Source organism: Cydia fagiglandana, chromosome 18, assembly GCF_963556715.1.
Source record: "Cydia fagiglandana chromosome 18, ilCydFagi1.1, whole genome shotgun sequence".
NCBI lineage: Eukaryota > Metazoa > Arthropoda > Insecta > Lepidoptera > Tortricidae > Cydia > Cydia fagiglandana.
In genome coordinates this window covers 13,999,636-14,026,055 of record NC_085949.1, presented here as the reverse complement: position 1 = coordinate 14,026,055, position 26,420 = coordinate 13,999,636, and the positions used below count along the sequence as shown (strand labels likewise).

The following is a 26,420-nucleotide window of genomic DNA, read 5'->3' as shown; positions in this document are numbered from 1 at the left end:
TAAGTTTTAGTTATAAATTATATCGTAAGACACCTGTCACTCACCCCTTATCGAGTTTGAAAAATACTATAGTATAATATTTAGGGGTTTCGATTTTTGTATGCTGTTAACCCGACGGAGTGCCTCACGATGCTGTCAATGTCATAGTTACGCGCCAAAACTGCTGTTTGCGGCGTTGTTGTGTTGTGCTTTGTAATTTAGACTCACGATAATTATACAATTAAACAATAAGTCCGTTATTATAAACAATAAGCCAATAAAATGGAAGGATTTGATGATCCCGGTGTATTCTTCTCCGACAACTTTGGAGTCGAGGATAATGAATCTCAAGATCAAGTTAACCTACAAGCTGTAAAGAAGAAATTCAAAGAATTCATTCGCCAGTTTCATGTTGGAAATTTCAACTACAAATACAGGTAACAACGGATTGACCCAACACAATTCTATACATTGTCATAGCTTTTTTATTTTAAATAGCGGTAAGCCAAAGAAGCGCTGGCTGGACGTCGTGATAGTGGACATGGAAGAGAACAATCTTCACTTGAGGATGTCGAAGACCGGGCAAAGTGAAGAAGATTGAGCAGGAAAGCGGCCGCGCGCGCTAGGCCGAGAAAACGCTAGTTTGAAGAAGAACATCACCATTTTTTTAACATTGGGTTTATTCTTGTCTTTATTCTGTAAAATACCAAAGCTGTTGATATCAGTTCCGTTCCGTTAACTACTAATAAAGAGATCAGAAACCACTTATATTTTTAATAGGAACCGCATTGCTTCGTTGGACACCTTAGATTCTTACATACATACATATATATAATCATGCCTATTTCCCGGAGGGGTAGGCAGAGACCACGGATTTCCACTTGCTACGATCCTGACATACCTCTTTCGCTTCCTTCACATTCATAACATTCCTCATACACGCTCGCCGGTTTAGGGTGCTTTAGATTCTTCTATAAGTTAATATGATGAAGTGAGGATGATACTTCTATAAGTTAATATGATACTCTGCAACAAAAAGGACTCCTCTCTTTGAACTAGCATATACAGTCACACTCTGTGATTGTTGAGCCATTTAGGGTTCTAGCTAAATTGGACTGGACTCCATAGTGTTCATAATGACTGATATGTTCTGTGGAGCAAGAGCTTGGTATATTGGGCATGGGGTGGGAGGAGGCTACCCAAGCTGCCCAGGACTGGAGTCAGTGGAAGAAAAAGATTCGAGCCCTACACCCCAGCAGGGGTAACAGGATGGAAAGAAGAAGAGTATTGAACAACAAGTTTAGCTAGGACCCTGAATAGCTCAACAATCACGGAGGGTGATAGTATCTGGGAAATCCTGTATAAAATCACAGGCAGCCTTATGCTGATTTGAGTATTATCTCAGTTCTGCTGAATCTATGCTGTTTATGTATTTTGACATCAACCTAATTTTATGCATAAAGGAATATGAATATATTTTCTATAGAATGAAGTGATGGTTATTGTGTGGTGTGTTAATCAATTTTTTTTTTCAGAGATGCTCTTAAACGTAATTACAATCTGGGCAAATATTGGGTTGAAATAAATATAGAAGATCTATCAAGTTTTGATGAAGTTCTTGCTGAGAAATTGTACAAGAAGCCGAGCGAACATCTTCCAATTTTAGAAGAGGCTGCTAAAGAGGTATGTCTTTTTAACTATCAGGGGGGCAAAGGGATCTTTTCGGGCATTCTCAGCTGCGTGGCGCAGCCTTGCACCAAGTAATTATTAGGGTTGGCACAACTTGACGTACCCTTTGTGTGTACAACTACAGATAAGATAATGACTTGAATTTTTACAACCCTAAGGCACTGGTCCCACCGCGAGCTAGTAAGCTATGAGTTATCGGCTATAAACACGAACAAAAGATAAGCACTCCCGTGTAAATAAAAGAGACACGGCGATATTTATAGCTCACCGCTGGGTGAGTAACTATAAATATCGCCGTGTCTCTTTTATTTACACGGGAGTGCTTATCTTTTGTTCGTGTTTATAGCCGATAGCTCATAGCTTACTAGCTCGCGGTGGGACCAGTGCCTAAATAGCCGAAACAATTATAGGCAGTCTTAAGTTCGTCTGATGTATTATAAAAGGTGGCCATGGGACCTTTGTAATAAAACACTGCTACAAAATAGATTTTAGGTTTGCAGTTTAGGTTTCTCCAGCAGTACATCTTTCAAGTACAGACAGAGTCAAGTTGGTAGTAAAAATTGATTTCTGGAATTAATTTTTTAACACATACCTGTATGTTTTCAGTTTACTATCCAGATGGAAAAAACTTAAGGGTAGGATGTAGAAGCGAAGGTAGGTTACCTTACATCCTACCCTTAAGTTTTTTCCTAAATTAAACCAAAATATAATCTTCAGTTGGCAGATGAGCTGACAGCTCCGCGACCTGAGGGAGAGGAGGTTGTTGAAGACATACAAGTGCTTCTTTCTTCTGATGCACACACATCTAATCTTAGGGAGCTGAAAGTAAGTTTACTAATACCATTAACCGTTTCGGTGTGGATGGCACGACTGGTGTGTCATCAATGTTTTTAACGTGTGGCATATGACATGACAGGCGTGCCATCATATTCTATGGCGTAAGGCACGCCTGTTGTGTCATGAAATAATGTTCGCCGCCACAGCCAAAAGTTTTCGAAAATAGAAGACGCAACAAACCGGTTAGCCAGTTCTGATTGGACCAAAATATGTCCTGTCTAAAATTGAATTTTACTGTGACACAAACACGTATAATTTTGTTGGATGGGTCTGAAAGAAATTGCGGTGGATAAAGAAAGCCAAGCTTGTTTCTTAAAGCAAGTTTAGAGGGTCCTAAAAAGATTTCTGAAAATTACTCTAATGCAGCGGTCAGCAACCTTTTAGCAGCCAAGGGCCACATAGCACTTAACGAAGTGGACGCGGGCCGCACTTTGTTAGTATTTATGACTTTATCAGACATTGTCCTTTGTCAATATTACATACAGGTGTAGTGTAGTCAGATCATACACAGCTGCTATCAGCTGATACAGCTGATACTTGATGCCTATCTCCCACATATGTATTTTACTACTTTATAGAACATTAAGTTAACGATGCCATAAACCTTGACTTACTGTAATTTACTATACAATGGTTAATGACCATTGCCATAACTTCCACTCGATTAAACCTGTTAAAACCTTAGTATATAAGGCGAGCGCTTTCTACCAATATATTGAGTATTTACTCGACTCTTGTGTTATCATTATAACCCCTGAACTCCGAACACTTCATGGCGACCCTGCCAGGCGGGCTGCTCGAGGATTAGCCCGAACTTCATGGCGACCCTGCCAGGCGGGCTGCTCGAGGATTAGCCCGAACACTTCATGGCGACCCTGCCAGGCGGGCTGCTCGAGGATTAGCCGAACACTTCATGGCGACCCTGCTTAGACGCCGCCCAGCCGCCCAGCCAACCAGTAAGCCAGCCAGCCAGCCAGCCAGCCAGCCAACCAGCCAGCCAGCTAGCCCAGCACCAGGCCCGCCGCCACTACCAACACCGCCTGTGCCTAACAGCAACCACCAGATGACTACAGGGCAGGACGAGTGCGGCATGCGCGCGCCGCCCGCCGGCGCCAGCGTCTAGGAAGAGCATATTATCAACCCCGCCGCCATTAGCCAGCACCTGCAGCGCGTCACCAGCACCAGAGCCGTCGCTACTACCCCCCCCCAGTGTCCAACAACGACCATACGATGTTAAGAGGTACAATTTAAGCATAACTGTGTTATACCAATTTCAAATATTGTTGTAAGCAAAGTGAATATTTCCGTACCATCTAAATTCATAAGAATATTATGACCAATATCCAAAAGTTATTATGACTTTATATATGCTTTAAGTTTTCAAAATGATGATTTCCTTTCAAAACTGGATAGCTCGTGGAAATAAATAATGTAAGCAAGGTACACCAGGATACAACCAGGCAATAACCCTCGAAACCAAAACAATTCGAGCGAGCTCTCAATTGCAGCGGTCCTTGGGCGCTATAATAAATATTAAATTTTGTATCCTTAATAAATATGTTGTATGTAAAAAAAGGTCGAACGACCAGAGCGCTATTAAAAGGCGCTGTGTACTTTTTAAAAAGACAGGTGACAAGTATCACGAAGTCAGCTTACATTATTAGGTCACAATGCAGACATTACAAAATGGCTCATTGGCGATCAATTCTTTACCATAACAAACAATTTACGAGCAAGAATTCTGATGATAAAAAAACCCATCCCATTGCATACCACCATCCATATAAGGAACCACTATCTCCATGACACAGAAAATTAATCAATAATGCCTAACAAATAAATATCATATTAACAGATTCAATAAAAGTAAACACATGTTAATGTAACAATGTATTCCATAACCATATAAGGAACATGTAATCTTAGAAATAAGCATGTAAGCAAATTGCATATCCAAATAGCATTAAGATTTTTATTACATTCATAATTTTAAGAACCAATATGTATACCATAGATATAAGTTCACTTAAGCAAAAAAAATAATACTTGTTATATATTTTTTGTCCTAAAAAAAAAAAAACAAAAAAAAACGGGAAAGCTGTAGTGTAGTCAGATCATACACAGCTGCTATCAGCTGATACAGCTGATACTTGATGCCTATCTCCCACATATGTATTTTACTACTTTATAGAACATTAAGTTAACGATGCCATAAACCTTGACTTACTGTAATTTACTATACAATGGTTAATGACCATTGCCATAACTTCCACTCGATTAAACCTGTTAAAACCTTAGTATATAAGGCGAGCGCTTTCTACCAATATATTGAGTATTTACTCGACTCTTGTGTTATCATTATAACCCCTGAACTCCGAACACTTCACAGGATAGCCAGGGAGGCTTGCGGGCCGCATGCAGCCCGCGGGCCGCTGGTTGCCGACCGCTGTTCTAATGTATAGTGCAACGAGTATGGTGAGGGACACTGGCGGATTTGCCCTTAGGCCCAGTAGGCCCGGGCGTAGGGCGGCAATTTGTGACAAAAAATTCCCTGACGAAAACAAGAAATAACTCAAAATGTAGTCAAGATGATGGGTGCTGAGAAAGGCGGCTACAGGGCCTGGGGCCTAGTGCGGCAAAGACTGCAAATCTGCCACTGGTGAGGGATTTAAATGCTAATAGATTTGGCATATTTGCAAAATGAAATTTAGTTTCTCATCACTAGCGTCCGGAGGAGTGGCAAATTTCACACGGATGATGGAGTCATTATTTATTACTAACTTTTTAAGATCAAATTAATTCCGCTCTTTTTCAGTCAGAAACCGTCTCCCGTCTGGTGAAGATCCCCGGCATCGTGATATCGGCATCAGGCATCAAAGCCAAGGCCACCAAGATCTCCATCCAGTGCCGGTCGTGCCGCAACGTCATCCCCAACCTGCCCGTCAAGCCGGGCCTGGAGGGCTATGTCATGCCTAGGAAATGTAACACGTAAGTTACTGATTATAGTGATTATTAAACACACTTCGTGCACAACAGTACAGCAGTACAGTTACGTACATCCCTAGGGTAGATAATAAAAAGCCTTTATTCATTCTATCAAATTGCAAGAAATAAAAGGCTATTTTATTTTATTTATTTATTTATATTCATTCTATACAATATTACATAAAATAATTAAAATGTAAAAAGGTTTAAAAAAAAATTGTAGAGACCTCTCTTCGGGTGAAAGCCTCCTCTAGATTCAGCCAGTTTTGCCTGTCCTTGGCCTTCTGTGACAAGTCTTGCCCGGCTGTAGCCAAGATTTTGTAGAGCCATTTTTCTCTATTCCTTGTCCCCGAAGGACCCCGCTATAGGGTGGTTATTTTTCCCCACCTGTCTTTATGCATACGTGCTGTATGGCCGCACCATTTTCATTTAAATTTGTGCGCAAATGATAATGCGTTGATTAGGGCCCCCCCACATCTGGCGTCTTTCGAGCGTCGGCGTCTACAATTCTATAGCCGACGTCGACGCAACGTCGACGCAGCGTCGACGCAACTGCGCAGCGACGTCATTTTCCATAGCGCTGGACCGACGCCGACGCTCGAAAGACGCCAGATGTGGGGGGGCCCTTACCCTACTCTAGGGTACTTAGTACATATTCCATTAAAATTCATTTATTTATTTTCAGGGAACAGGCTGGTCGACCAAAGTGCCCATTGGACCCGTATTTCATCATTCCAGACAAATGCAAATGCATTGATTATCAGGTAAAGAGATTTGTTTCATGTTTGAACCTGTTTTGAATAGACGCGATTGTATTGTCACAATGCGCGGGCTTATAGCCCGATTTAGACGATGCAAGAACTCACATGTGAGTTTCATACTATTGCGGGTTTTGATTGGTTGGTTGAATTGGATGTAATCCACAGCCCGCAATGTAACTAAAATCGCATGCGAGTTCTTGTGCCGTCTAACTCAGCCCATAGAGATCACGTGCATGATAGCCTGAGGATGTTTCCATTTGTAATCCTTACTACAACATCCTTGACTGACTATTGATAGACCTTATGTCTTGGCAATAAGGTTTAATAAATGTCAATTAACTGTGTATTGATGCTACAATGTATACCGACTCTACAGTTGCGCTAGTATAAGAACAAGGACCAACCTTAGTCTCGATTATGTGATGTGATGTAGGTATAATACGAAGAGTGCAATAAAAAATTGTATAATAATGAAAAATGTTAAGATTCTCTTTCTTTTGTAGTTGTAAGCCAATATTCACCCACCACCCACTGGGTAAGTATATTTACAATGCTACACCTTAGTAAAGTGTCATTCTATAGAACTTGCTAACTATGTAAACAAACTGCCATATTGAAACTGTCACCTGATTTCAGTATGGCGGTTTGTTTACATAGTTAGCAAGTTCCAATGACACTTTAGGGTCCATGTTTGTACTTATTAGACCTTAAACACCTTTGTAAAATACCCTGGATGCATTGAATAAATGATTATTATGATTATGTAATGCAATTAATAATGAACTCTTTTTGCCAGGTGTTGAAACTCCAAGAAGCCCCGGAGAGCATCCCGCAGGGCGAGATGCCGCGGCACCTGTCGGTGTACTGCGAGCGCGTGCTGTGCGAGCGCGTGGCGCCGGGCGCTAGAGTACAAGTTCTAGGCATCTATTCCATCAAGAAGATTGCCAAGCAGGGGGTAAGTGACGTAGAGAAACTCCAAGAAGCCCCGGAGAGCATCCCGCAGGGCGAGATGCCGCGGCACCTGTCGGTGTACTGCGAGCGCGTGCTGTGCGAGCGCGTGGCGCCGGGCGCTAGAGTACAAGTTCTAGGCATCTATTCCATCAAGAAGATTGCCAAGCAGGGGGTAAGTGACGTAGAGAAACTCCAAGAAGCCCCGGAGAGCATCCCGCAGGGCGAGATGCCGCGGCACCTGTCGGTGTACTGCGAGCGCGTGCTGTGCGAGCGCGTGGCGCCGGGCGCTAGAGTACAAGTTCTAGGCATCTATTCCATCAAGAAGATTGCCAAGCAGGGGGTAAGTGACGTAGAGAAACTCCAAGAAGCCCCGGAGAGCATCCCGCAGGGCGAGATGCCGCGGCACCTGTCGGTGTACTGCGAGCGCGTGCTGTGCGAGCGCGTGGCGCCGGGCGCTAGAGTACAAGTTCTAGGCATCTATTCCATCAAGAAGATTGCCAAGCAGGGGGTAAGTGACGTAGAGAAACTCCAAGAAGCCCCGGAGAGCATCCCGCAGGGCGAGATGCCGCGGCACCTGTCGGTGTACTGCGAGCGCGTGCTGTGCGAGCGCGTGGCGCCGGGCGCTAGAGTACAAGTTCTAGGCATCTATTCCATCAAGAAGATTGCCAAGCAGGGGGTAAGTAATGAAGAGAAACTACAAGAAGCCCCGGAGAGCATCCCGCAGGGCGAGATGCCGCGCCACCTGTCGGTGTACTGCGAGCGCGTGCTGTGCGAGCGCGTGGCGCCGGGCGCTAGAGTACAAGTTCTAGGCATCTATTCCATCAAGAAGATTGCCAAGCAGGGGGTAAGTGACGTAGAGAAACTACAAGAAGCCCCGGAGAGCATCCCGTAGGGCGAGATGCCGCGCCACCTGTCGGTGTACTGCGAGCGCGTGGCGCCGGGCGCTAGAGTACAAGTTCTAGGCATATATTCCATCAAGAAGATTGCCAAGCAGGGGGTAAGTGACGTAGAGAAACTACAAGAAGCCCCGGAGAGCATCCCGTAGGGCGAGATGCCGCGCCACCTGTCGGTGTACTGCGAGCGCGTGGCGCCGGGCGCTAGAGTACAAGTTCTAGGCATATATTCCATCAAGAAGATTGCCAAGCAGGGGGTAAGTGACGTAGAGAAACTACAAGAAGCCCCGGAGAGCATCCCGTAGGGCGAGATGCCGCGCCACCTGTCGGTGTACTGCGAGCGCGTGGCGCCGGGCGCTAGAGTACAAGTTCTAGGCATATATTCCATCAAGAAGATTGCCAAGCAGGGGGTAAGTAACGAAGATGCCAGGAGGATGATTGGCGACAAGAAGCTAACGGCTAAGCTTCAGTCTTTGGCCCATCGGCGGAAAGTCGCCAGCCTGTCGGTATTCTACAGATTGCACTTCGGGGAGTGTGCCCAAGAGCTACACGAGCTCATTCCACCGTCCCCATTCTACCATCGGACTTTTAGACGCACGGCCGGTTTCCATCCTTACTTGGTAGATATTCCACCAATTCGCACGAAGCGCTTTGCTTCTACTTTCCTTATGCGCACTGCCAAGGAATGGAATTCCTTGCCGGCGTCTATATTTCCGTGTTCTTATAACCCGGCAACCTTCAAATCAAGAGTGAACAGGCACCTTCTGGGCGAGCTCGCTCCATCGTAGGCCACGTCTACGCCTCGGCTAGTCTGTGGTCATGAGTAAGCCCATTCATAATAAAAAAAAAAAGAGAAGAGAAAAAGTGCGGAGACAGCAATGCTCTTTAAGAGCCACCCCACATCTAGCGTCCCTCGAGCGTCGGCGTCTGGTCAGCGCCATTCAGCGCTATGGAAAATGACGTAGCTGCGCAGTCGCGTCGACGTTGCGTCGAGCAGCGGCCATAGAATTGTAGACGCCGACGCTCAAAAGACGCCAGATGTGGGGTGGCCCTATCATTAGGGGCTACCCCTATCATTAGGGGTAGGGTTAACCAATTAAATTTATGAAGGTCCATAACGTCTTAGAAGTCGCAAGGGATCGGATAGGCTGGAAATCTGCAATCCAGAATCATGTGCTCCACTTGGAGGTCACAACCCTCAGCACTGAGGAGAACGAAGCAAGGAAGAGGAACCAATTAAGTCAGCTGCTGCTTATGAAACATCAAAACGATTTGTTACCAAGTTCATATTCAATTAATATGAGTGCCAAAATTAATCCATCTCCTTTTAATGATTTTTAGTGTACCATACAAAACTTTGTTCACGGTACACTTATGGGATCTCTTCGGTCTTGGAAATCAGTTAAATTTGTTTCTATTGAAAGCACGACTGACTGCTGTGTAACTGCCCTGTTACCTACATTTACCACCATGTCATTTTTTTAATTTCAGTTTCATACTCGCATATAAACGTACAGCTAAGGATGCCAAAATATGTTGTTTGAGAAACCGACCTGAATCTTGAATCCTAACACTAACCCTGTATCTTAAGTCCTTACAACTTAAGTCTTAATCAATTCCACAGAGGGAGGGGCGCGGCGAGAAGAGCGTCGGCGTCCGGTCGTCCTACTTGCGCGCCGTGGGGCTCGCGGCCGACGAGGGCGCCGCCGCCGGCCTGCAGCCCTTCACCGCCGACGAGGAGGACCAGTTCCGCCGCCTCGCCGCCTCGCCCGACATCTACGACAGGATCTCCATGTCCATAGCGCCCAGTGTGTTCGGGGCTGTTGATATGAAGAAGGCGATCGCTTGTCTTCTGTTTGGAGGTGTGTAGACGAGGTTTATAGATCTTAACACCAATTGTAATTTATGCAGTTATACGGCACTGTAAATAGGGATATGTAAACAGATGTAGTGCATAATTGTTTTCCATCGTATTTTCTCACCTCACCTCAGTAGTTTTTGTACCGAGATTGACTGAAATAGCAAGACACGTTACGTTACGAACGTGTCTTGCTATTTCAATCAGTCTCGGTACAAAAAATTGTCACGGAAACGTACGAACCGTTCGTACGTACGATGGAAAATAATTATACACTACATCTGTAATAGGTAGGTATATATAATACTTGAACACATATTTGAGCGTCACATAAACAGTCAAAATTTACGTAGACTGTAGGTTTACTGTACTTATCCTGACACTTCAAGCGTGACGTTAGCCTCTTAGACTTGGTCACATACTGGCGAGGAATTATATCAACGTCTAGCTGCGCAGGTTTTTACAAACAGCCCGCAAAGTGGTCGTGATCATGGCTCGGAGTCCGGTTAATTTTCCAAATCATTATCATTGGCGCAAAACCTTTTAATTTCGGCTTCCTTCATAAAACCGCGATTATGGAGTCACTTACTCCCTTATTCATAAATGTTTACTAAAGTTGAGAAGCCTATAATAATGGTCCCATCATACCAATACGTCGGAAAGGGACAAACGATTATTATCGGCTTGTCAACTTTAGTAAACGTTTATGAATAAGGGGGTTAGCCTATACACGAGGCTAATAGCATCCTTTAATTACCAGGTGCTCGTAAACGGCTCCCGGACGGTCTGACCCGGCGCGGCGACATCAACATCCTCCTACTCGGCGACCCCGGTACTGCCAAGTCCCAGCTCCTCAAATTCGTGGAGAAGGTGTCGCCCATCGGCGTGTACACGTCCGGGAAGGGGTCCAGTGCGGCCGGGCTTACGGCGTCAGTCATCAGGGACCCAGGCAGCGTGAGTATTATACATGTCGGCGGCCGATCGTAAGATCAGGCATATCGTGAAATTCCTAGGCATATCGTGAAACGTGAAAATCTTTAACCCGTTCTCTGAGTCGATGGAGCCCACTACGCGGGGCTCCTATTTCTGGGTAGTTTGCCCTTCGGGCATATAAAGCAACCTAACGAACCTATCCTACCAATATATTGGTTTAATGTGACTATCGTTAAAACATTACACAGGAACATTACGCCGACATACAGATATACGGAAATGCTAAATTATCAATGTGCGAAAATCTCGAAATCGCCCATTTAGGAATACATACATGAATATTTAAGTTTTTATTACCTAAGTACCTCATCTAAAGCTATAAAAATGTCAATAACGCATTCACTGCCAGGGGGCGTGGCCTAGGAACAAACTTGTATGACGGTGTATGGCCAAAGACGTAACTACAGCTCAATATCAACCTTCGTGCCCTTCCGACAAGGTTCAAATTAACGCGCCGCGCGGCAGGTGTCGCGTGCAAAAGGTTATATCCAAGTTACATCATATTTAATCAACAATATTTCTTACATTTTACAAGCTTTTATTTAGTTTCACCTGACCGTTGTCTGTCTGTCTGTACAAATCTTGCAAGTTAAATTTGATCCACTTCCCGGTTCCCGATTGAGCTGAAATTTTGCATGCTTGTATAAATCGGATGACAATGCAATATTATGGTACCACCGAGCTGATCTGATAATGGAGACAGGAGGTGGCCATAGGCACTCTGTGATGTAACAACGCAACCTAATTGTGTTAGTGGTTTTTAGAATTGTCTCGATGAGTATTCGTTGTCTGTCGTAAGAAAAGTACAGTCAGCGATAAAAGCTTGTACCAAAAATGAAATTTTTGCCAAGAACTTATTTACTATCACTACACCTTGTGTAACCCGTGCGAAGCCGGGGCGTGTCGCTACTATAAATTAAAATAATCCTATTTATCGTATAGCGCAACTTCGTGATGGAAGGGGGCGCCATGGTACTGGCCGACGGCGGCGTCGTCTGCATCGACGAGTTCGACAAGATGCGGGAGGACGACCGCGTCGCCATACACGAGGCTATGGAGCAGCAGACCATCTCCATCGCCAAGGTAGGCTCTGTGTAATACAGTCGCCATCAGGTTTATCGGAGCGACCGAGGTTCGCAAAAATATCTCAATGCACTGTAACCTTGATAACAGAGCCGGCCGGTCCTGCTGGCGCTCCTCCCATTATCAAATGCAAACTCTACAATGTAAACCAGACTGTATCACATATGTGACTAAGGAAAGACAGGAGAGTTGGTATCGTCTTGGGTCGTCCCATTCGTTTTTCGTCAAGTTCTTAAATTAATCCTATTCTGCTTTCGTCACTCATTCTACATGGAAAGCCACCGACGATTGTTACCAATGTAGACTGAGTGACGAGAAGCAGAATAGGACCAATTTAAGAACTTGACGAAAAACGAATGGGACGACCCAAGACGATACCACAGAGGCGTGTTCAGATATTTCACTCAGTTCAGATGACGACTGTACTATATGGTGGTCCTTCTTTCTTCCTATAGTATAATTTGTAAATTGTTTCAGCATATTTTAGCCCAACCGGCTTTTAACTACACAAATATGGAAAAACTCGGGTGGGTGGCAGATCTGTGCGTGTGCCCGTCACATTCATTAGACTTAGCACATTTCATCATAATCGGTTCATCGGTAACAAAAATCAAACAATAGACCTAACTTCCCTTATAAAATTGCGTTGTCTAAAATATAAATAACATACTTATTCAATAAATAAAAAACCTAGTAAATAGAGCTGATACTAATCAATAAATATTCTACATCTACATAACATGGATTGAAAATATTGAAATGAAATACAAAAGTAGCTCTTGGCTGAACCACTAACTGTATTAAGTAGCTCTTGGCTGAACTATTCTGCCCTGCTAAGCCGAAAAGCTGCCCTATCTCAAAAACAAATGATTTTGAAAATGGAATTCTCAGTTATAGAAACTAAAGTATAAATTAGCAATGGATTTTCTTTTGAGTTGGCGCCACTCGGCTTAGCAGGGCAGTATTAGCCGTATTAATTAACATCACACCATTATCCTTTTAATTGACAGGCTGGCATCACCACCACACTAAACTCCCGCTGCTCGGTGCTAGCGGCCGCTAACTCCGTATTCGGTCGTTGGGACGACACGAAGGCCGACGACAACATAGACTTCATGCCCACAATCCTGTCGCGTTTCGACATGATCTTCATCGTGAAGGACGAACACGACCAGAACCGTGACATCGTGAGTAACAGCAAAACAACTGTCCATCGGTGGACCTTATGCCTTTTGTAATAAGGTTTACGAACTGTCAGTTAATAGTGTGGGCGATGGTCGATGATACAAACAACAGCACTTTTAACAGTCCATCGGTGGACCTTATGCCTTTTGTAATAAGGTTTACGAATTCAGTTAACAGTATGGACGATGGCACTAAGCATTGTATAACTTTATTAACCCTTTGACCGCCGTTGGCATGTATACAAGACAACGATAGAACGATACACTGGCGCCGCTGTCTTGTATACAAGACACAAATTCAACCGCTCGGTAAATGTGAAAAAACATCAATTGTAGTATTTTTTACACTCGTGTTAATGTTTTAGGTCTTTGATTTTTAAAATAATTGCATTCAAAGCAGATAAATAAATCCGTTCTTTTATAATAAGGCAATCAAAAAAATTGCTCCAGTTTTCAACGTTTTTCATGTTCCTCGTCGCCGTTGTCTTGTATACAAGACAGCTAGGGATGGGAATGTTAACTCGATATGAGAATATTAGAGGTGCAACGGATAGTTGTTTGGCCAGATACCGGATATTCGGCCTGACCATCGGCCGAATATCTGGTATCCGGCCGCCGGATATTCGGCCAGCGGAGCTGCACCTACATTTCGGTTTTTCAGGTGCGCATTCTGCAGTTTTGACCTGTTTCTAAGTGAACGATCACGAGGACACATTTCTAGGTTCGAAATGAGTTCGAAGTCAGTGGAATCTCTAAATTGTTTTAAAATAATAAACAAGTACGATTATGACCGTGACTGTTTCTTAAATCCAATTTGTTTACTCCGAAATCAAGCAATGGTACTATCCGGTATCCGGCCGGATAATAGGGCACTATCCGGTATCCGGCCGGATATTAAAATACTGGCCGGATACCGGATAGTAACCGAATATCCGGTGCATCTGTAGAGAATATTCAAATTAAATATCAAGTGGCCAATCTGGTTTTATTTAAGCATTTGAACACCTGATGTTAAATGCCAATTGGTGATAACTAGTAACTAGAATACGTTAAACGAGAGAGAGACAGGCATAACTATAGCTGGAGTTCAGGGAACTTGTTCAGCTGTCCATAGTAGAGTCAGACAAGTAAATCTGTCCTTGTGGTCTATTTGCAGAACAAATGATTCATTTTGAGATGATAGTGTATACTGCAAAACGTAATTCAAGACCAAAAAAGTAAGAAATGTTGCCACTTTTTACTAGCGCGTCTTGTTTTTATGTACAAATAAATAAATAAAAGTACTTTATTAAATAGTAGGAGTAAAATTACTAAGGAATAAATTATCTGAGCGTGATTATTTATCAAAAGGAATTTACTATTTTACAAACAAATTATTGCAATGGCAACATTGTCGTACTTTTTTTGGTCTTGAATTACGTTTTGCAGTATAGTGGGGAGTGATACCCTGCAGTGACCGCTTCGCACAAGAATGGTACCTACAGGCGGACGCTCGGACTTGTCAGTGTCGCCTAACTATGAGAATGTTACCTATGTATTTGAAATTGACGAAAAATTATTATGGTAGGGAGGGTGTAATACGGGAACTGACAAGCTCTTCTAAGGAACATGTCGAATGTGAAACATGCATTCCCGAACATTTCTGATCCCCACCCTTTTCCAATATTATTGTTCTTCACTCATTGACAATTCAACCCACGTGTCATTTTCCCCAATGCAGTTCCGGTACATTCATATCATCGACACACGATGCGCGGCTCTAACCTAACGCTTATAAAGTTTACGTACCGACAAGCGCTTACGCCGTTGACCTAGAGACTATTATTACTTAATCCGCGCGGAAACGGTCCTTGTCGGTCTGCACTGCGGGCAGTCCATGCGCGCCGTTGTCATGTATACAAGACTTCTCGTAGAGCCTAGTGCGGTGATATTACGTCATGAATCAATATTGTTTAGTGGTTGTTTTTAATGATAAAGACCTTTATTTTTAACATTGTCGTGTGTAAAAAATATGTTAATTTTTGGCATTCTAGAAATAAATTAAAGTTGGTTAAGAACAAAGCCAAATTGAGAAGATTTTTACCATAAATTGTAAATATCGATATCACAATTTGCAATCCCTAAACTTTTTATTAGTTGTTTACTTAAAATTTACTCTGGCGTGTGAGTGAGCGTCTTTGCGGACTAGGTCCGGCGGCCAAAAGGTTAAAACGATAGAGGGTTAAAATCAGTGAAAGGAAAATTGATGTTAAACTATTAAAGTGGTGACTAAAATGTTCAGCGACCACTCTGTAACTGCAATTACAACTTTATTTCGTTTAAATAGAGTTTACAATTGTCAGTTAACAGTATTGAAGATGGTACGCAAATTGAGCATCCTCTTACCGGCCATGTACAGTAGCCTGCAGAGATAACTGGCCCCATCTCATAGAAACTTGTTTGCAGGGGGGCTATATATCTCTGCAGCTTACTCTACATTCATTACTAGGACAATAGATTTTAATCTTTTGACCGCCAAAGATATCAACTTTGGTGTCTAGCCATAAGCCGCGCGTGGCGCTGTCGCCACCTAGCGGTCATATCTGTCCTAATCGTAACCGATACGTTTTGTTAGAGAGTGAATCTTCTGTACCTACTACTATACTATTATTTATTCTGTGCCAGTGGGACCAAACGCAGATGCGCGCATTACGAACTCTAGCATAATTGTCCGTCATGAGACAGCGAGAGTTTGGCTAAGTTAACTTCAACTTAATATCAACCTTCGTGCATTCCATCAAGGTTCACTATGATGCGGCGCGCACGATACGCGCGGCGTTCAAAAGGTTAAACTGTATCAAGTCATCGCAGACCTAAAATTTACAATTATTATTTTTTTTTTTTTTTATTATGAATGGGCTTACTCATGGCCACAGACTAGCCGAGGCGTAGACGTGGCCTACGATGGAGCGAGCTCGCCCAGAAGGTGCCTGTTCACTCTTGATTTGAAGGTTGCCGGGATTTTATAATTCCAGACGCTCGCGAAGCACATAATCTCCGTGCACATGGGCGGCGACAGCGCCGAGCGTGAGACGGCAGCCGGCGAGCTGCCGCTGGCGCTGCTGCGGCGCTACGCCGCCTACTGCCGCGCGCGCTGCGGCCCGCGCCTCGCGCCCGCCGCCGCCGAGCGCCTGCAGGCGCGCTACGTGCTCATGCGCACAGGGGCCCTGCAGCATGAGCGACAGGCCGACAAGCGCCTCTCCATACCGATCACTGTGCGGTGAGTACTATCTACGACTTGAACTAGATACACAAAAATAATACGAGTTAAGGTCGACGAAATATAAACTGAGCCGATATCTCGAACGAGTTTGAACGAGATCGGCTCCCCTTATATTTGGTCAACTTTTCCAACAAGAAACGGAAAAGCGGCCGATTGAAGCTTATCTCTACGAGTATTATATGCTGCCTAATGTCATTAACACTAGAAGATTCTGTTCTACTCGAGCCTGAGGTATCTAATATTATTAACATGCGCACATTGTTTTCGATTATTCGAGAGTGCATCATCATACTCGTATCTGACAGAAATGTCTTGAAAAAAATGTAAGTTTTTTTTTTTCAGACAACTCGAAGCCATCGTACGCATCTCCGAATCTCTCGCCAAAATGCAGTTACAACCGTTCGCGACTGAAGCGCACGTGACCGAGGCCCTGCGGCTGTTCCAGGTCTCCACGCTGGACGCGGCCATGACTGGCAGCTTAGCGGGTAAATATCGACCTTATGTGCCTAACATAGGGCTCTGAATCCCTCGCCAAGATGCAGTTACAGCCGTTCGCGACTGAAGCGCACGTGACCGAGGCCCTGCGGCTGTTCCAGGTGTCCACGCTGGACGCGGCCATGACTGGCAGCTTAGCAGGTAAATATCGACCTTATCTGGTTAACACAGAGCTTTAAATCCCTCGCCAAGATGATTTTGCAGCGATTGCCGAACAAGTCTCTTGTCTAATTATCCCTGGCCAACCGTTTGGCCCTACAAATGACTAATATGTCCAGGCTGGCAGCCTAACTAATAATAATTAGTTATTGACCTAACTAAGCTAAGGTGTAAACATTTTAAATCACACTACTTTTAATGATTTAGTAGTGACGAAGATCCGAAGACTTCGGTTAAGACCTTAGCTGCTATTTATTCTTGACCAATGGTTTTCAGGTTTGAAAAAAATTCAACCAACTGTATCATTCTCTTTTTATGACAGGTGCTGAAGGCTTCACGACAGAAGAAGACCACGAGATGCTGTCCCGAGTCGAGAAGCAACTGAAGCGACGCTTCGCAGTCGGCTCCCAAGTGTCCGAGCAGACCATCATACAGGACTTCCTCCGACAGAAGTACCCGGAGCGCGCCATTCAGAAGGTTATCCACACCATGATCAGGCGAGGGGAGCTGCAGCATCGCTTGCAGAGGAAAATGCTGTACAGGCTGTCTTGATTGTATGTTTGTTGTTTGTATTATGGAGCAAGTGTCTTTTAAAAATATATGAAGATAGCGGAATTTCGTCGGAGAGATGAATCATCTCTGTAATCACTAAAATCATCTACAAGGTGTGTCTGATCATGGGGCTTTAATTCCAGGGCTTGATTTTACTCGCTAAACTGAGCTACTTTTACTATGGCACCAACCCCGAAATCCCGGAAAAACATTTTACTTTTTCATACATTTTGGCTGATCAGATGTCGACGTTTTCTATGGAAAAGCCAAAAAAAAATCCCCGATTTTAGGGTTGGTCCCATAGTAAAAGTAGCTCAGTTTAGCGAGTAAAATCAAGCCCTGGAATTAAAGCCCCACGGTCAGACACACCATGTATAACAATGTGAGGTGTGCAATAAAGAGTATTGTATTGTCTCAGCTCATGTAAGGAACCCGCTGTGGCGGATCAAAGAGAATATAATCACTATGTGGCAGACTACGAACGCGCTCGTGGGCGAGAAACAACCGGGCAAACGGTATAAAGCCGGCGCCCGCGTGCTAATGGGTTTGTGTTTATGTTATATTCATCTGGATGAGTATAGGGAAAAAGGGATGATTTGTTGAAGTTGCTTGTGTGAGCTCACGCGCCTATCCTTCGCAGCCTTCTCCTTGGTAAATAAACAAATTTCTAAAAACGTGCGTAGTATGACCGTTGTCCGCGATTTTTATCTGTATTTTTATGAAGCACTCACTTTACCGAAATATTTTTAAGTTTGTTATATGTAATCGAAATAAAACCACCTAATTTTATAAATTTGCTTTTATTCAATAGCACCTAATGCACAGGCAAACAATGACATGCTCACAGCATAAATAGATTTTTACATCAGTTACACTGATCGGGATCACATGGTATTGCTAAAATACTAGCTAGCAGCCTCCTAGAACGATAATACTGGTCTCCATATAGAAGAGGTAGAAATGACTAGATTATTGAGCCATCGGACCCGTATGTTTTCGAAAACCGTCAGTTATTCTTTGATTACTTGAGGTGGGAGTTTGAAAGGGTATTCGGGATGTTTTTCTACTCCTTTCCAGAAGAGGAAGTTAAATATGCGGCCTTCTTCGCCTTTGTCCAGTTCCTTGAGACGGTTCATGTCTTCTTCGGATAATTCGAAGTCGTATATATCCATATTTTCCTGCAAAGCAAAAGCAGTAAATATATCGACAAAAAAATAAGGTCTCTCACAGCTAAAACCTAACCTGTGGGACCAAAAGCAGATGCGCCCATTACGAACTCTAGCATAATTGTCTGTGAAGAGACAGCGAGAGTTTGGCTACGTTAACTTTGCAGCGGCAACGTGTGGAAGTGCGTCATATTTTATGGCACTTCTAACACACAAGTCGGTACAGAGGTAGATTTTTTTAGTTAATTTATGTCGAGGAGAGACTAACCCCTTTATTCATAAACGTTTACTAAAGTTGTCAAACCGATAACAATCGTTTGTCCCTTTCGGACTTATTAGTATGATGGAAAGGGACAAACGATTATTATCGCCTTGTTTATGAATAAGGGGGTACTTAATACTATACCTTCAATCTGTGTTCGCTGGTGCTCTTCGGTATGACAACTATGTCCTGCTTCACAAGAAAGTGTAGCAACACTTGCGCCGGAGTCTTCCCGTGTCTATCGGCGACCTCCTTGACGATTTGGTCCCCAAGAATGTCGGGGAAAGCATCGGGGCTGGAAAAAAAAACATTTTGAAAAAATAATCTCAAATTCATACATGTTTTCCTGCTGTTTTCTGTGTAAACGTGCCTCGGACCAGGCACGTCTTTACCAACCAAGGATCTTCGCGCGGCAATTTCCTCGCGAAGCGGCTCGTTCTGTGTCGGACCGGCCTCATTAACCTAACCACAGTTTATTTTTACTTTTGATACTTGCTAAACAAAGCCATTTATTTACTTGCCCAGAATCCTACCTACGCGAAACTTATTTTAATAATTTATTTCATTTGGTTTAATCTCAATAAGCCTTACGTTTTGGACACTAGTACGTAGTGTCTCAATGCATAAAGGTAATAGATATAGCCATATCTTCTTAGTAGTTTGTAGATATAGCTGAATACTTTAGTAAGTTTAATACATAGAAAACCTTTCGTTATAAACACAATGAATGCCCTTACCGAGATCGCGATCGGAACCCCAGAGCCTTCAACTTCGTTAACAGAGTCAGCCAGTACCTACTAGCAGTGGCGGATTTGCAGTCTTTGCCGCCCTAGGCCCCAAGCCTTGTAGCCGCCCCTTTCTCAGCATCAGCACCCATCATATTGACTACATTTAGATCAGGCAACGGAAAGATATATTATAGAGGGAAATGCTTGGGACACATTTTTTACTTAGTAACTTTTTTGGACTCTTTAGGAGGTGAACATATCAAAAGTTGGGGGGTTTGGTTTGAAGGCCACATTTTTCGGTTTTTCGCTTATTATATCTTAGAAACTATACGTCCTTGTGACATGATCATAGGAACATAGGTTTTATGAAAAAAATTAGCAAATACTTATTCATTTTAAGTGACAGTTTTACCAATAACATTGACTTTCATGTACCTACAAAAACATTAAAAACTATTTTCTTGAATAACTGCTAAACTATTTGTCCTAAAATTATTAAAAAAAATCTGAGATTCTTACAATGAGCTCTTTGATTTGATATGTAACACAATATAGTTTGAAAAACTTTATTTTTAAATTTTCTCATTTACCCCCCAAAATATAGAGGCCATATTTAAAATTCATTTTCATCACACTCGCTCAGTAAATGTGGAATTGCACGTAGGCGTAGCGGGAGTTATAGAAAATTCGTTTTCCCTAGGGAGTTATGAAGTTTCTAGTGCCATAATTAACAGTTATTTGTCTTTAAACTTATTTTTTGTATCGCAAGTGTGAGGAAATACATTGTGTCTATCTCGGGGCGTAATAATATTGCAAACTCGAGCCTATAAATCGCTCCGGCAAGCCGTCGCGATTTAACTTACTCTCGTTTGCAATATTCAACTTACGCCCCATGTTGCACAATGTACTATACTGCGTCAAGCAGATCTTGTCAGTAGAAAAAGGCGGCAAATTTGAAAAATGTAGGCGCGAAGGGTTATCGTCCCATAGAAAATTAGAATTTCGCGCCTTTTTCTACTGACAAGATTTGCTTGACCGTCTATATTATTTACGTTACACGTCCATCTTTGGGTCACAAAATTACAAATGTGTGCCAAATTTCAACTTAATTGGTCCGGCAGTTTCGGAGACCTCTCTCTTCCCCTGGCTCAAGGGCTACGGCCGGGGACTTTTGATATGTTCACCTCCTAGATAGTTCAAATAAAAATAGGTACAAAGTCAAAAATTGTGTTACAAGCATTTCCCTCTATAGGTACTTTTTTGAGAATTTGTTGCCTGGTCTAATTTTGAGTTATTTTTTGTTATAATCAGCGAATTTTTTGTCACAATTTGCCGCCCCTAATATCTTGCCGCCCTAGGCCCGGGCCTACTGTGCCTTATGGGAAATCCGCCACTGCCTACTAGGATACGAAGCCGTTATATTTAGACATAAATTGGCATCAAGTGGTTTGCTAGCATCCGTAGCTTCCTCAAATAAATACGCTGTGTCATTGAAGTAAAAAGTGACCACTTTTAAAACCACTCAGAGATATGATCACTTTTAAAGAAGAGGTGCAAAGACAGCATTACTCAATTTATACATAGATATATCTCGATAAATAATACTTCAAATTAAAGCCCACTAAAACAATACTTTCTTTGATAAACGAAAAGTATCAGAACTTCACATTTTATTTAAAAAATTTAATAAAAATATTATGATCTCTAATTCTGGAACCAGTTCCGTAATTGGGATCGAATATCGGAAATCAGTTCCGGAATTGGAAAACATCCTATATTCCATGCTCTACGGCCATACCTATACTTATACTTATTCACGAAATGATCCTTCGCCCCCGGGCTTCCCAGCGGGGCGTAGGCCGTCACCACGATATTATTGTCAGCACAGAACTTCCTCAGCTGCTGCTGCTGGAACGACGCGTGGAGCTCCACTTGAAGAACCTGTGGCAGCACCGAGGCCTTGTCCATGATCTTCTTGATTTGGTCTTCGTTGAAGTTGGACAGGCCTAGGTTTCGGATTAGGCCTTCTCGCTGGCATTCTTCCATTACCTGAAATAGCAGAATTAATTAGAGAAGATATCGTACAGTAGGACTCTCTCCTCCCCATTCCAGGCACACAAGAAATCCAATAGTTTATTTAATTTAAGGTATTCTTCCAATATTTCAGCTAGAATGTATCCAAGCTGTCCCAGCATCTGCTTTTCGGTCTGTCTGCACCCCGGTCAGCCAAAGTAACTATTTTGGCCTACCTCGTATATTCCACAGCTTGACCACTGGCTTGATTTTGCATGACAGAGGGGGCGTTCCTGCCAACCCAAATCCTTGAGGAATCCTTTCACCTTACCCAGTGCATGCGGCAGACATGTCCAACCCAGTCCCACTTAGAAAATTAAATAAAGAAAATCTTATACCTTCCATATTTCACTATGATTAGTAGTAACATCCAGCTCATAGTCTCCATCGCTGTTGACAACTGGTGTGAGAGTCTCCGGGTCGCACACGAAGGCGAATGGCACATGGATAAGGTAGAGATCTATGTAGTCCATATTCAACTTGTTAAGTTGCAGCTCTACAAATTTTCTAACGTCCGATGCCCTGTTGCCGACATGTGGGAGCTGTAAAGTAATACAATTTCTTTTTATTTTTTATCAGCCTACTTAAGTGTCCCATTCCTTTTCGGTCGTGTTCATATATTCATTATTAAACTGGATATATCATTAAAAAAAGGATGTGGACACTTTAGAAACCAGAAAGTAATTCTGTTAATTTTTATTATTATTTTATAATATTACCTTGGTTGTAATGAACAAATCCTTCCTAGAACCTTTTCCACTATTTATCCATTCGGTCACAGCGGTACCAATAGCTTCTTCATTGTTATAGTTAAAGGCTGTGTCTATGTGTCTGTATCCCAAGTCCAAAGCCTTCAGCACTGTTGGCTCAATTACATTAGAAGGTGCCTGCAATTTCATACAAATAAATACCGAAAATTTTAATAAATATAATCAATGTTTGTGTACTTAAGTTTTTGTAGTCACTAAGGCCCCAGTACTAGTTTTCTAACCTGCCAAGTCCCTAACCCTATGGTTGGCATAGAATCGTTTGTTTGTGATAGCGTCACCGACTTCATTGTTCTGATATTGCTGTAATAGAAGCGTACAGATGTCCTGAAAGAAGTAGAAAAGATAGCAAGCAGTGTTTTCGTTCCCAGATTCATATAATATTAGCAATGTGAGTCTGACGGGTTGAAACTTGGCACAAAGCCAAAAAAGTGCGTATTTAGAGTGTGCGTACAAAAACTGATCAAGGCAATCAGTTTAAGCTATTTATAATACAGTAAATGTAACCAACTTATCAAGCCGAAACTTTACGAAAAAATATTGATTTTTCCATGTGACGTAGGAATAAAATTCAAATTTCGCGGTAGAAGAAACCAAAGGTCTGTTTGAGGCAACAATTAAAGCATTTGTTTTGGGTAATAATTTTGCTGGATAGTCGTGTAAATAAGCCTTTAATGTCTATGGGTAAATGTTTTTGGTCTATGTTTAAAAAAAAGAATTGACATTGACAGAACGAATTTTTTTCCCGCCGTGTTTACCAGTGTTTACATTGATTGTTTCTATAGTTTTTTGATGAATTATAACATAAAAACAACGCATAATAACTCTTAACACGTTTTTCCATTTATATAATCCATTCCCCAAAAACTAACATGGGTGTAAGTAGTATATTTTCATGAAAACATTACTGGCTACATTTGTACAATATTTATGTTTTATTCTAAAAACTCAGAAAAAAACGTAAATTTAAATTAGTAAAGACAGTGTAGTGGAGATAACAATAATTTTACGCACCCAATAATTTTATCAAACACCTTTATCTGCTTACTTATTGAGGTTATGTTTGCAAAGAAGCTTTGTTTCTAAAACGCCCTGTAATTCTTGCAGAAGAAATCTACAGCATCAGTAAACAAAAGTAAAGAGAAGAGGCTCGCTAGGAAGCAGGAGCAGTACCGCATTGCCGATGGGATGTCTCATGTGACTTCAGCAAACAAACTGACAGACCTGGCTTCACTGTGCAAGGAGCTGCTGGTGTACCGCAGTAATGACCTGGACGTTGAAATGTACATACAACGGGTCGCGGACCTCGACAAGAGTGTATTAGACTGGGCAATAGACCTTACTGAAAGGAATATGAAGAAATTGTAAGATATTAAGCTTATTTTTATTTAAATTGCCTGTTTTCTTGCTAATATAAAGACTATCTCTCTCTCTTTAGCCCTTTTCTACCCTTGGGTGTAAACATCCTTCATTTTATGCCACTTGTCATGGTTCTGTGCAAACTGGAACTAATTGATGGCATTGCCTACCCCTCCGGGAAATAGGTGTGATTATATGTATGTATGTATGTATGCATGCAGGGCAGTCTTAAACTATACTGGGGCCCTTGGGTACACGAGAATTTGCAGCCCCTTGGAAAGTAAAGAAAGTGAATTACCTAAACTAACATCTTTCTACTAAGATCTTCTATTTATTATGAGTAATCAAATGACGTTACTGTCTGTCCTTCGGGGCCCCCTGAGGATGGGGCCCCGTCTGCCCTTGTAGTAAAGAGGGTACTGTTTATATCATGAAAAATGTGTTTCAGGTATGAGACCTGTGCCTGGGGCTGGAATAAGGAGAAGAAGGTGGAAGAGATGATGGACGACTCGGCCTGGTACCTCATAGCCAAGGAGAAGTCCGGCACCCTCCTGGCTTTCTCACACTTCAGGTTTGACATGGACTTCGGGATCCCTGTCTTGTATTGGTAAGTAATTATATAAGTTATATAATCGTGACTGCTATAGAAATTGGCCACTCAACCTTTTGAACACCTTGCGTATCATGCGCGCCACGTGATCGTGAAACTTGCTAGAATGCACGAAGGTTGATATTGGGCTGTAGCCGCAAAGCAGACAAAAGTAAGACAATAGAAATCTTATTGTTAAGAGTGGCCAATTACTATGGAGGGGCCAATAACTATTGCAGTCATTATTTCACATTTAACTAGAGTCTGGCTAGCCAAAAATTGTTGACAGATATTTCGTTGTTGTATCACCAATTGTCTATGATTAAAAAAAAGCTAAAAGTCAGTTGTCAATTTATGTCATTCATTCAAATTTTTTGCGGTTTATAAAGGGTTTATTTTAAATTATATTAATAATTTCTATACTGAGTGAGGTTCGCAAACTATTATTTAAGCTCGTAAATAATTACGACAATGTGCGAAGTCGACGTGAAGCGTTGTTTAACGAAAAACTGCAATGTTTACATCTCCTAACCAAATGTAAACAAATTAGGAGGTTGGTGCTCTATAAATATTGCTCTATAAGTACTAGTTGTAACATTTGCCTATTACTTTGTTTAAGTACGTGAATTTATTAATGCCTGAATCCCATAAACAGGAAAAGTGTATAAAGAAACGGATTAAACTAAAAGTTCTGAAAAATATCTATAAAATCTAAAGATTGGAACGTAAACATATGTGTTTGCGTTGACTGTACTTTAAATAGTGGTAGAAATTATGTGAGCTGACTTTGAGTGCATGTAAACGCTCATATAACTTATTTCCTTAGGTACCTTACATGTGCACAGAAAATCAAAAATATTGTCCAGTATCAAAACTAAAATTCCTACTACTCAAAGTGTGACCAGCCCAAGATTTTTTGAATTTCCCGCCAAACATTTGTGTAAAATTTCAGTAGCCAGACTCTAGTTGTATGAATTAGCTGACCAGTTGAATATGAGTATGAATAAACAGATGGTGCTGCAGTGCACCATATTTAAATGTAAAGTGTTACCTCCTTATTTCCTCCTCATTTATCCCTTTCCAACGTATTGGTATGATGGAAAGGGACAAACAATTATTATCGGCTTGTCAACTTTAGTAGAAGTTTATGAATAAGGGGGTTACGGTTAATGTTTGACAATCTAGTAAATTTGACCAATACAAGGGGCCTACGTAGTAATCTTTGAATGATGAGGCATTGGGTCAAAACTTTCCATTAAAAGTAATGTGAATTTTATAGTAACTGTGTGATAACATACAAAAACAATGACATCATTATTTGCGATTAACACCTTATTTAATAAACTAGATTAAGTAGCCTTGTAAATAATTGCTCAATTACAGGAATTTAATTGAGTAAAATAAGCTATTAACAACCTGCAACTTTGTTATGTCATACACATCCATATCATTGACTAGTTGTTATTTCAAGGTAGAAATACTATTATAGTGTAAATATTATAGTGCTGATATTATAGTGTAAATAGTTGAACTATAGGGAGTGTGTGTGTCGGGTCCGCCATCTTGTGGCCTGAATCGGAAACATATGTGCACATGTACATTGCCATAAAGCCAGTGCATCTACTGTTCTCGTTGGTATGTTTCTTTGTGCATAGTAGGTTCTGCCATCTTGTGGGCTACATCGGAAGCATGACCGTCACATTTACGCCTCGCGCCAAAAATCTGTCGGCTCCTATGCTGCCCCCTATAGTTAATAAAAGGTTGTGGGCTTAATCACTATACTCCAATAGGTTTT

General features: G+C 42.1%; 3 protein-coding genes and 1 long non-coding RNA gene across 8 annotated transcripts in view; 3 read left to right on the top strand and 1 right to left on the bottom strand.

The window, feature by feature from the left end:
* The window catches only part of LOC134673192 (uncharacterized), a 150,871-nt gene that overhangs the window by 51,591 nt on the left and 72,860 nt on the right, over positions 1 to 26,420 (top strand). The gene's annotated exons all lie outside the window — the stretch shown is intronic.
* LOC134673101 (DNA replication licensing factor Mcm5) lies at positions 128 to 18,576 on the top strand. Its single transcript, XM_063531041.1, has 13 exons — positions 128 to 416; positions 1,515 to 1,662; positions 2,386 to 2,493; positions 5,321 to 5,493; positions 6,176 to 6,254; positions 7,048 to 7,206; positions 9,720 to 9,957; positions 10,714 to 10,907; positions 11,889 to 12,029; positions 13,040 to 13,216; positions 16,228 to 16,472; positions 16,818 to 16,960; positions 17,452 to 18,576. The coding sequence occupies exons 1-13, from the start codon at positions 262 to 264 to the stop codon at positions 17,679 to 17,681; spliced, it is 2,190 nt and encodes a 729-aa protein (XP_063387111.1). The 5' UTR covers positions 128 to 261; the 3' UTR covers positions 17,682 to 18,576.
* On the bottom strand, positions 18,466 to 23,247 carry LOC134673099 (1,5-anhydro-D-fructose reductase-like). 5 transcript variants are annotated; one of them, XM_063531038.1, is made up of 7 exons: positions 23,189 to 23,247; positions 22,902 to 23,004; positions 22,630 to 22,803; positions 22,249 to 22,452; positions 21,636 to 21,886; positions 19,254 to 19,404; positions 18,466 to 18,859 (listed from the first exon to the last, which is right to left on the bottom strand). In XM_063531038.1, exons 2-7 carry the CDS (start codon positions 22,965 to 22,967, stop codon positions 18,692 to 18,694), a joined length of 1,014 nt encoding a protein of 337 aa, XP_063387108.1. In that variant the 5' UTR covers positions 22,968 to 23,004; positions 23,189 to 23,247; the 3' UTR covers positions 18,466 to 18,691. The 5 variants fall into 5 exon arrangements, with proteins under 5 accessions (XP_063387108.1, XP_063387110.1, XP_063387109.1 ...); XM_063531040.1 differs by having other exon boundaries at positions 22,630 to 22,797; XM_063531039.1 differs by lacking the exon at positions 23,189 to 23,247 and adding an exon at positions 23,132 to 23,151.
* Positions 23,416 to 26,420, top strand: part of LOC134673162 (N-alpha-acetyltransferase 40) — a 43,278-nt gene continuing 40,273 nt past the window's right edge. The window contains exons 1-3 of the mRNA XM_063531108.1: positions 23,416 to 23,555; positions 23,785 to 24,041; positions 24,485 to 24,643. Of these exons, the coding sequence (XP_063387178.1) occupies positions 23,550 to 23,555; positions 23,785 to 24,041; positions 24,485 to 24,643 (422 nt within the window). The 5' untranslated portion in view covers positions 23,416 to 23,549. The remainder of the gene's footprint in view (positions 23,556 to 23,784; positions 24,042 to 24,484; positions 24,644 to 26,420) is intronic.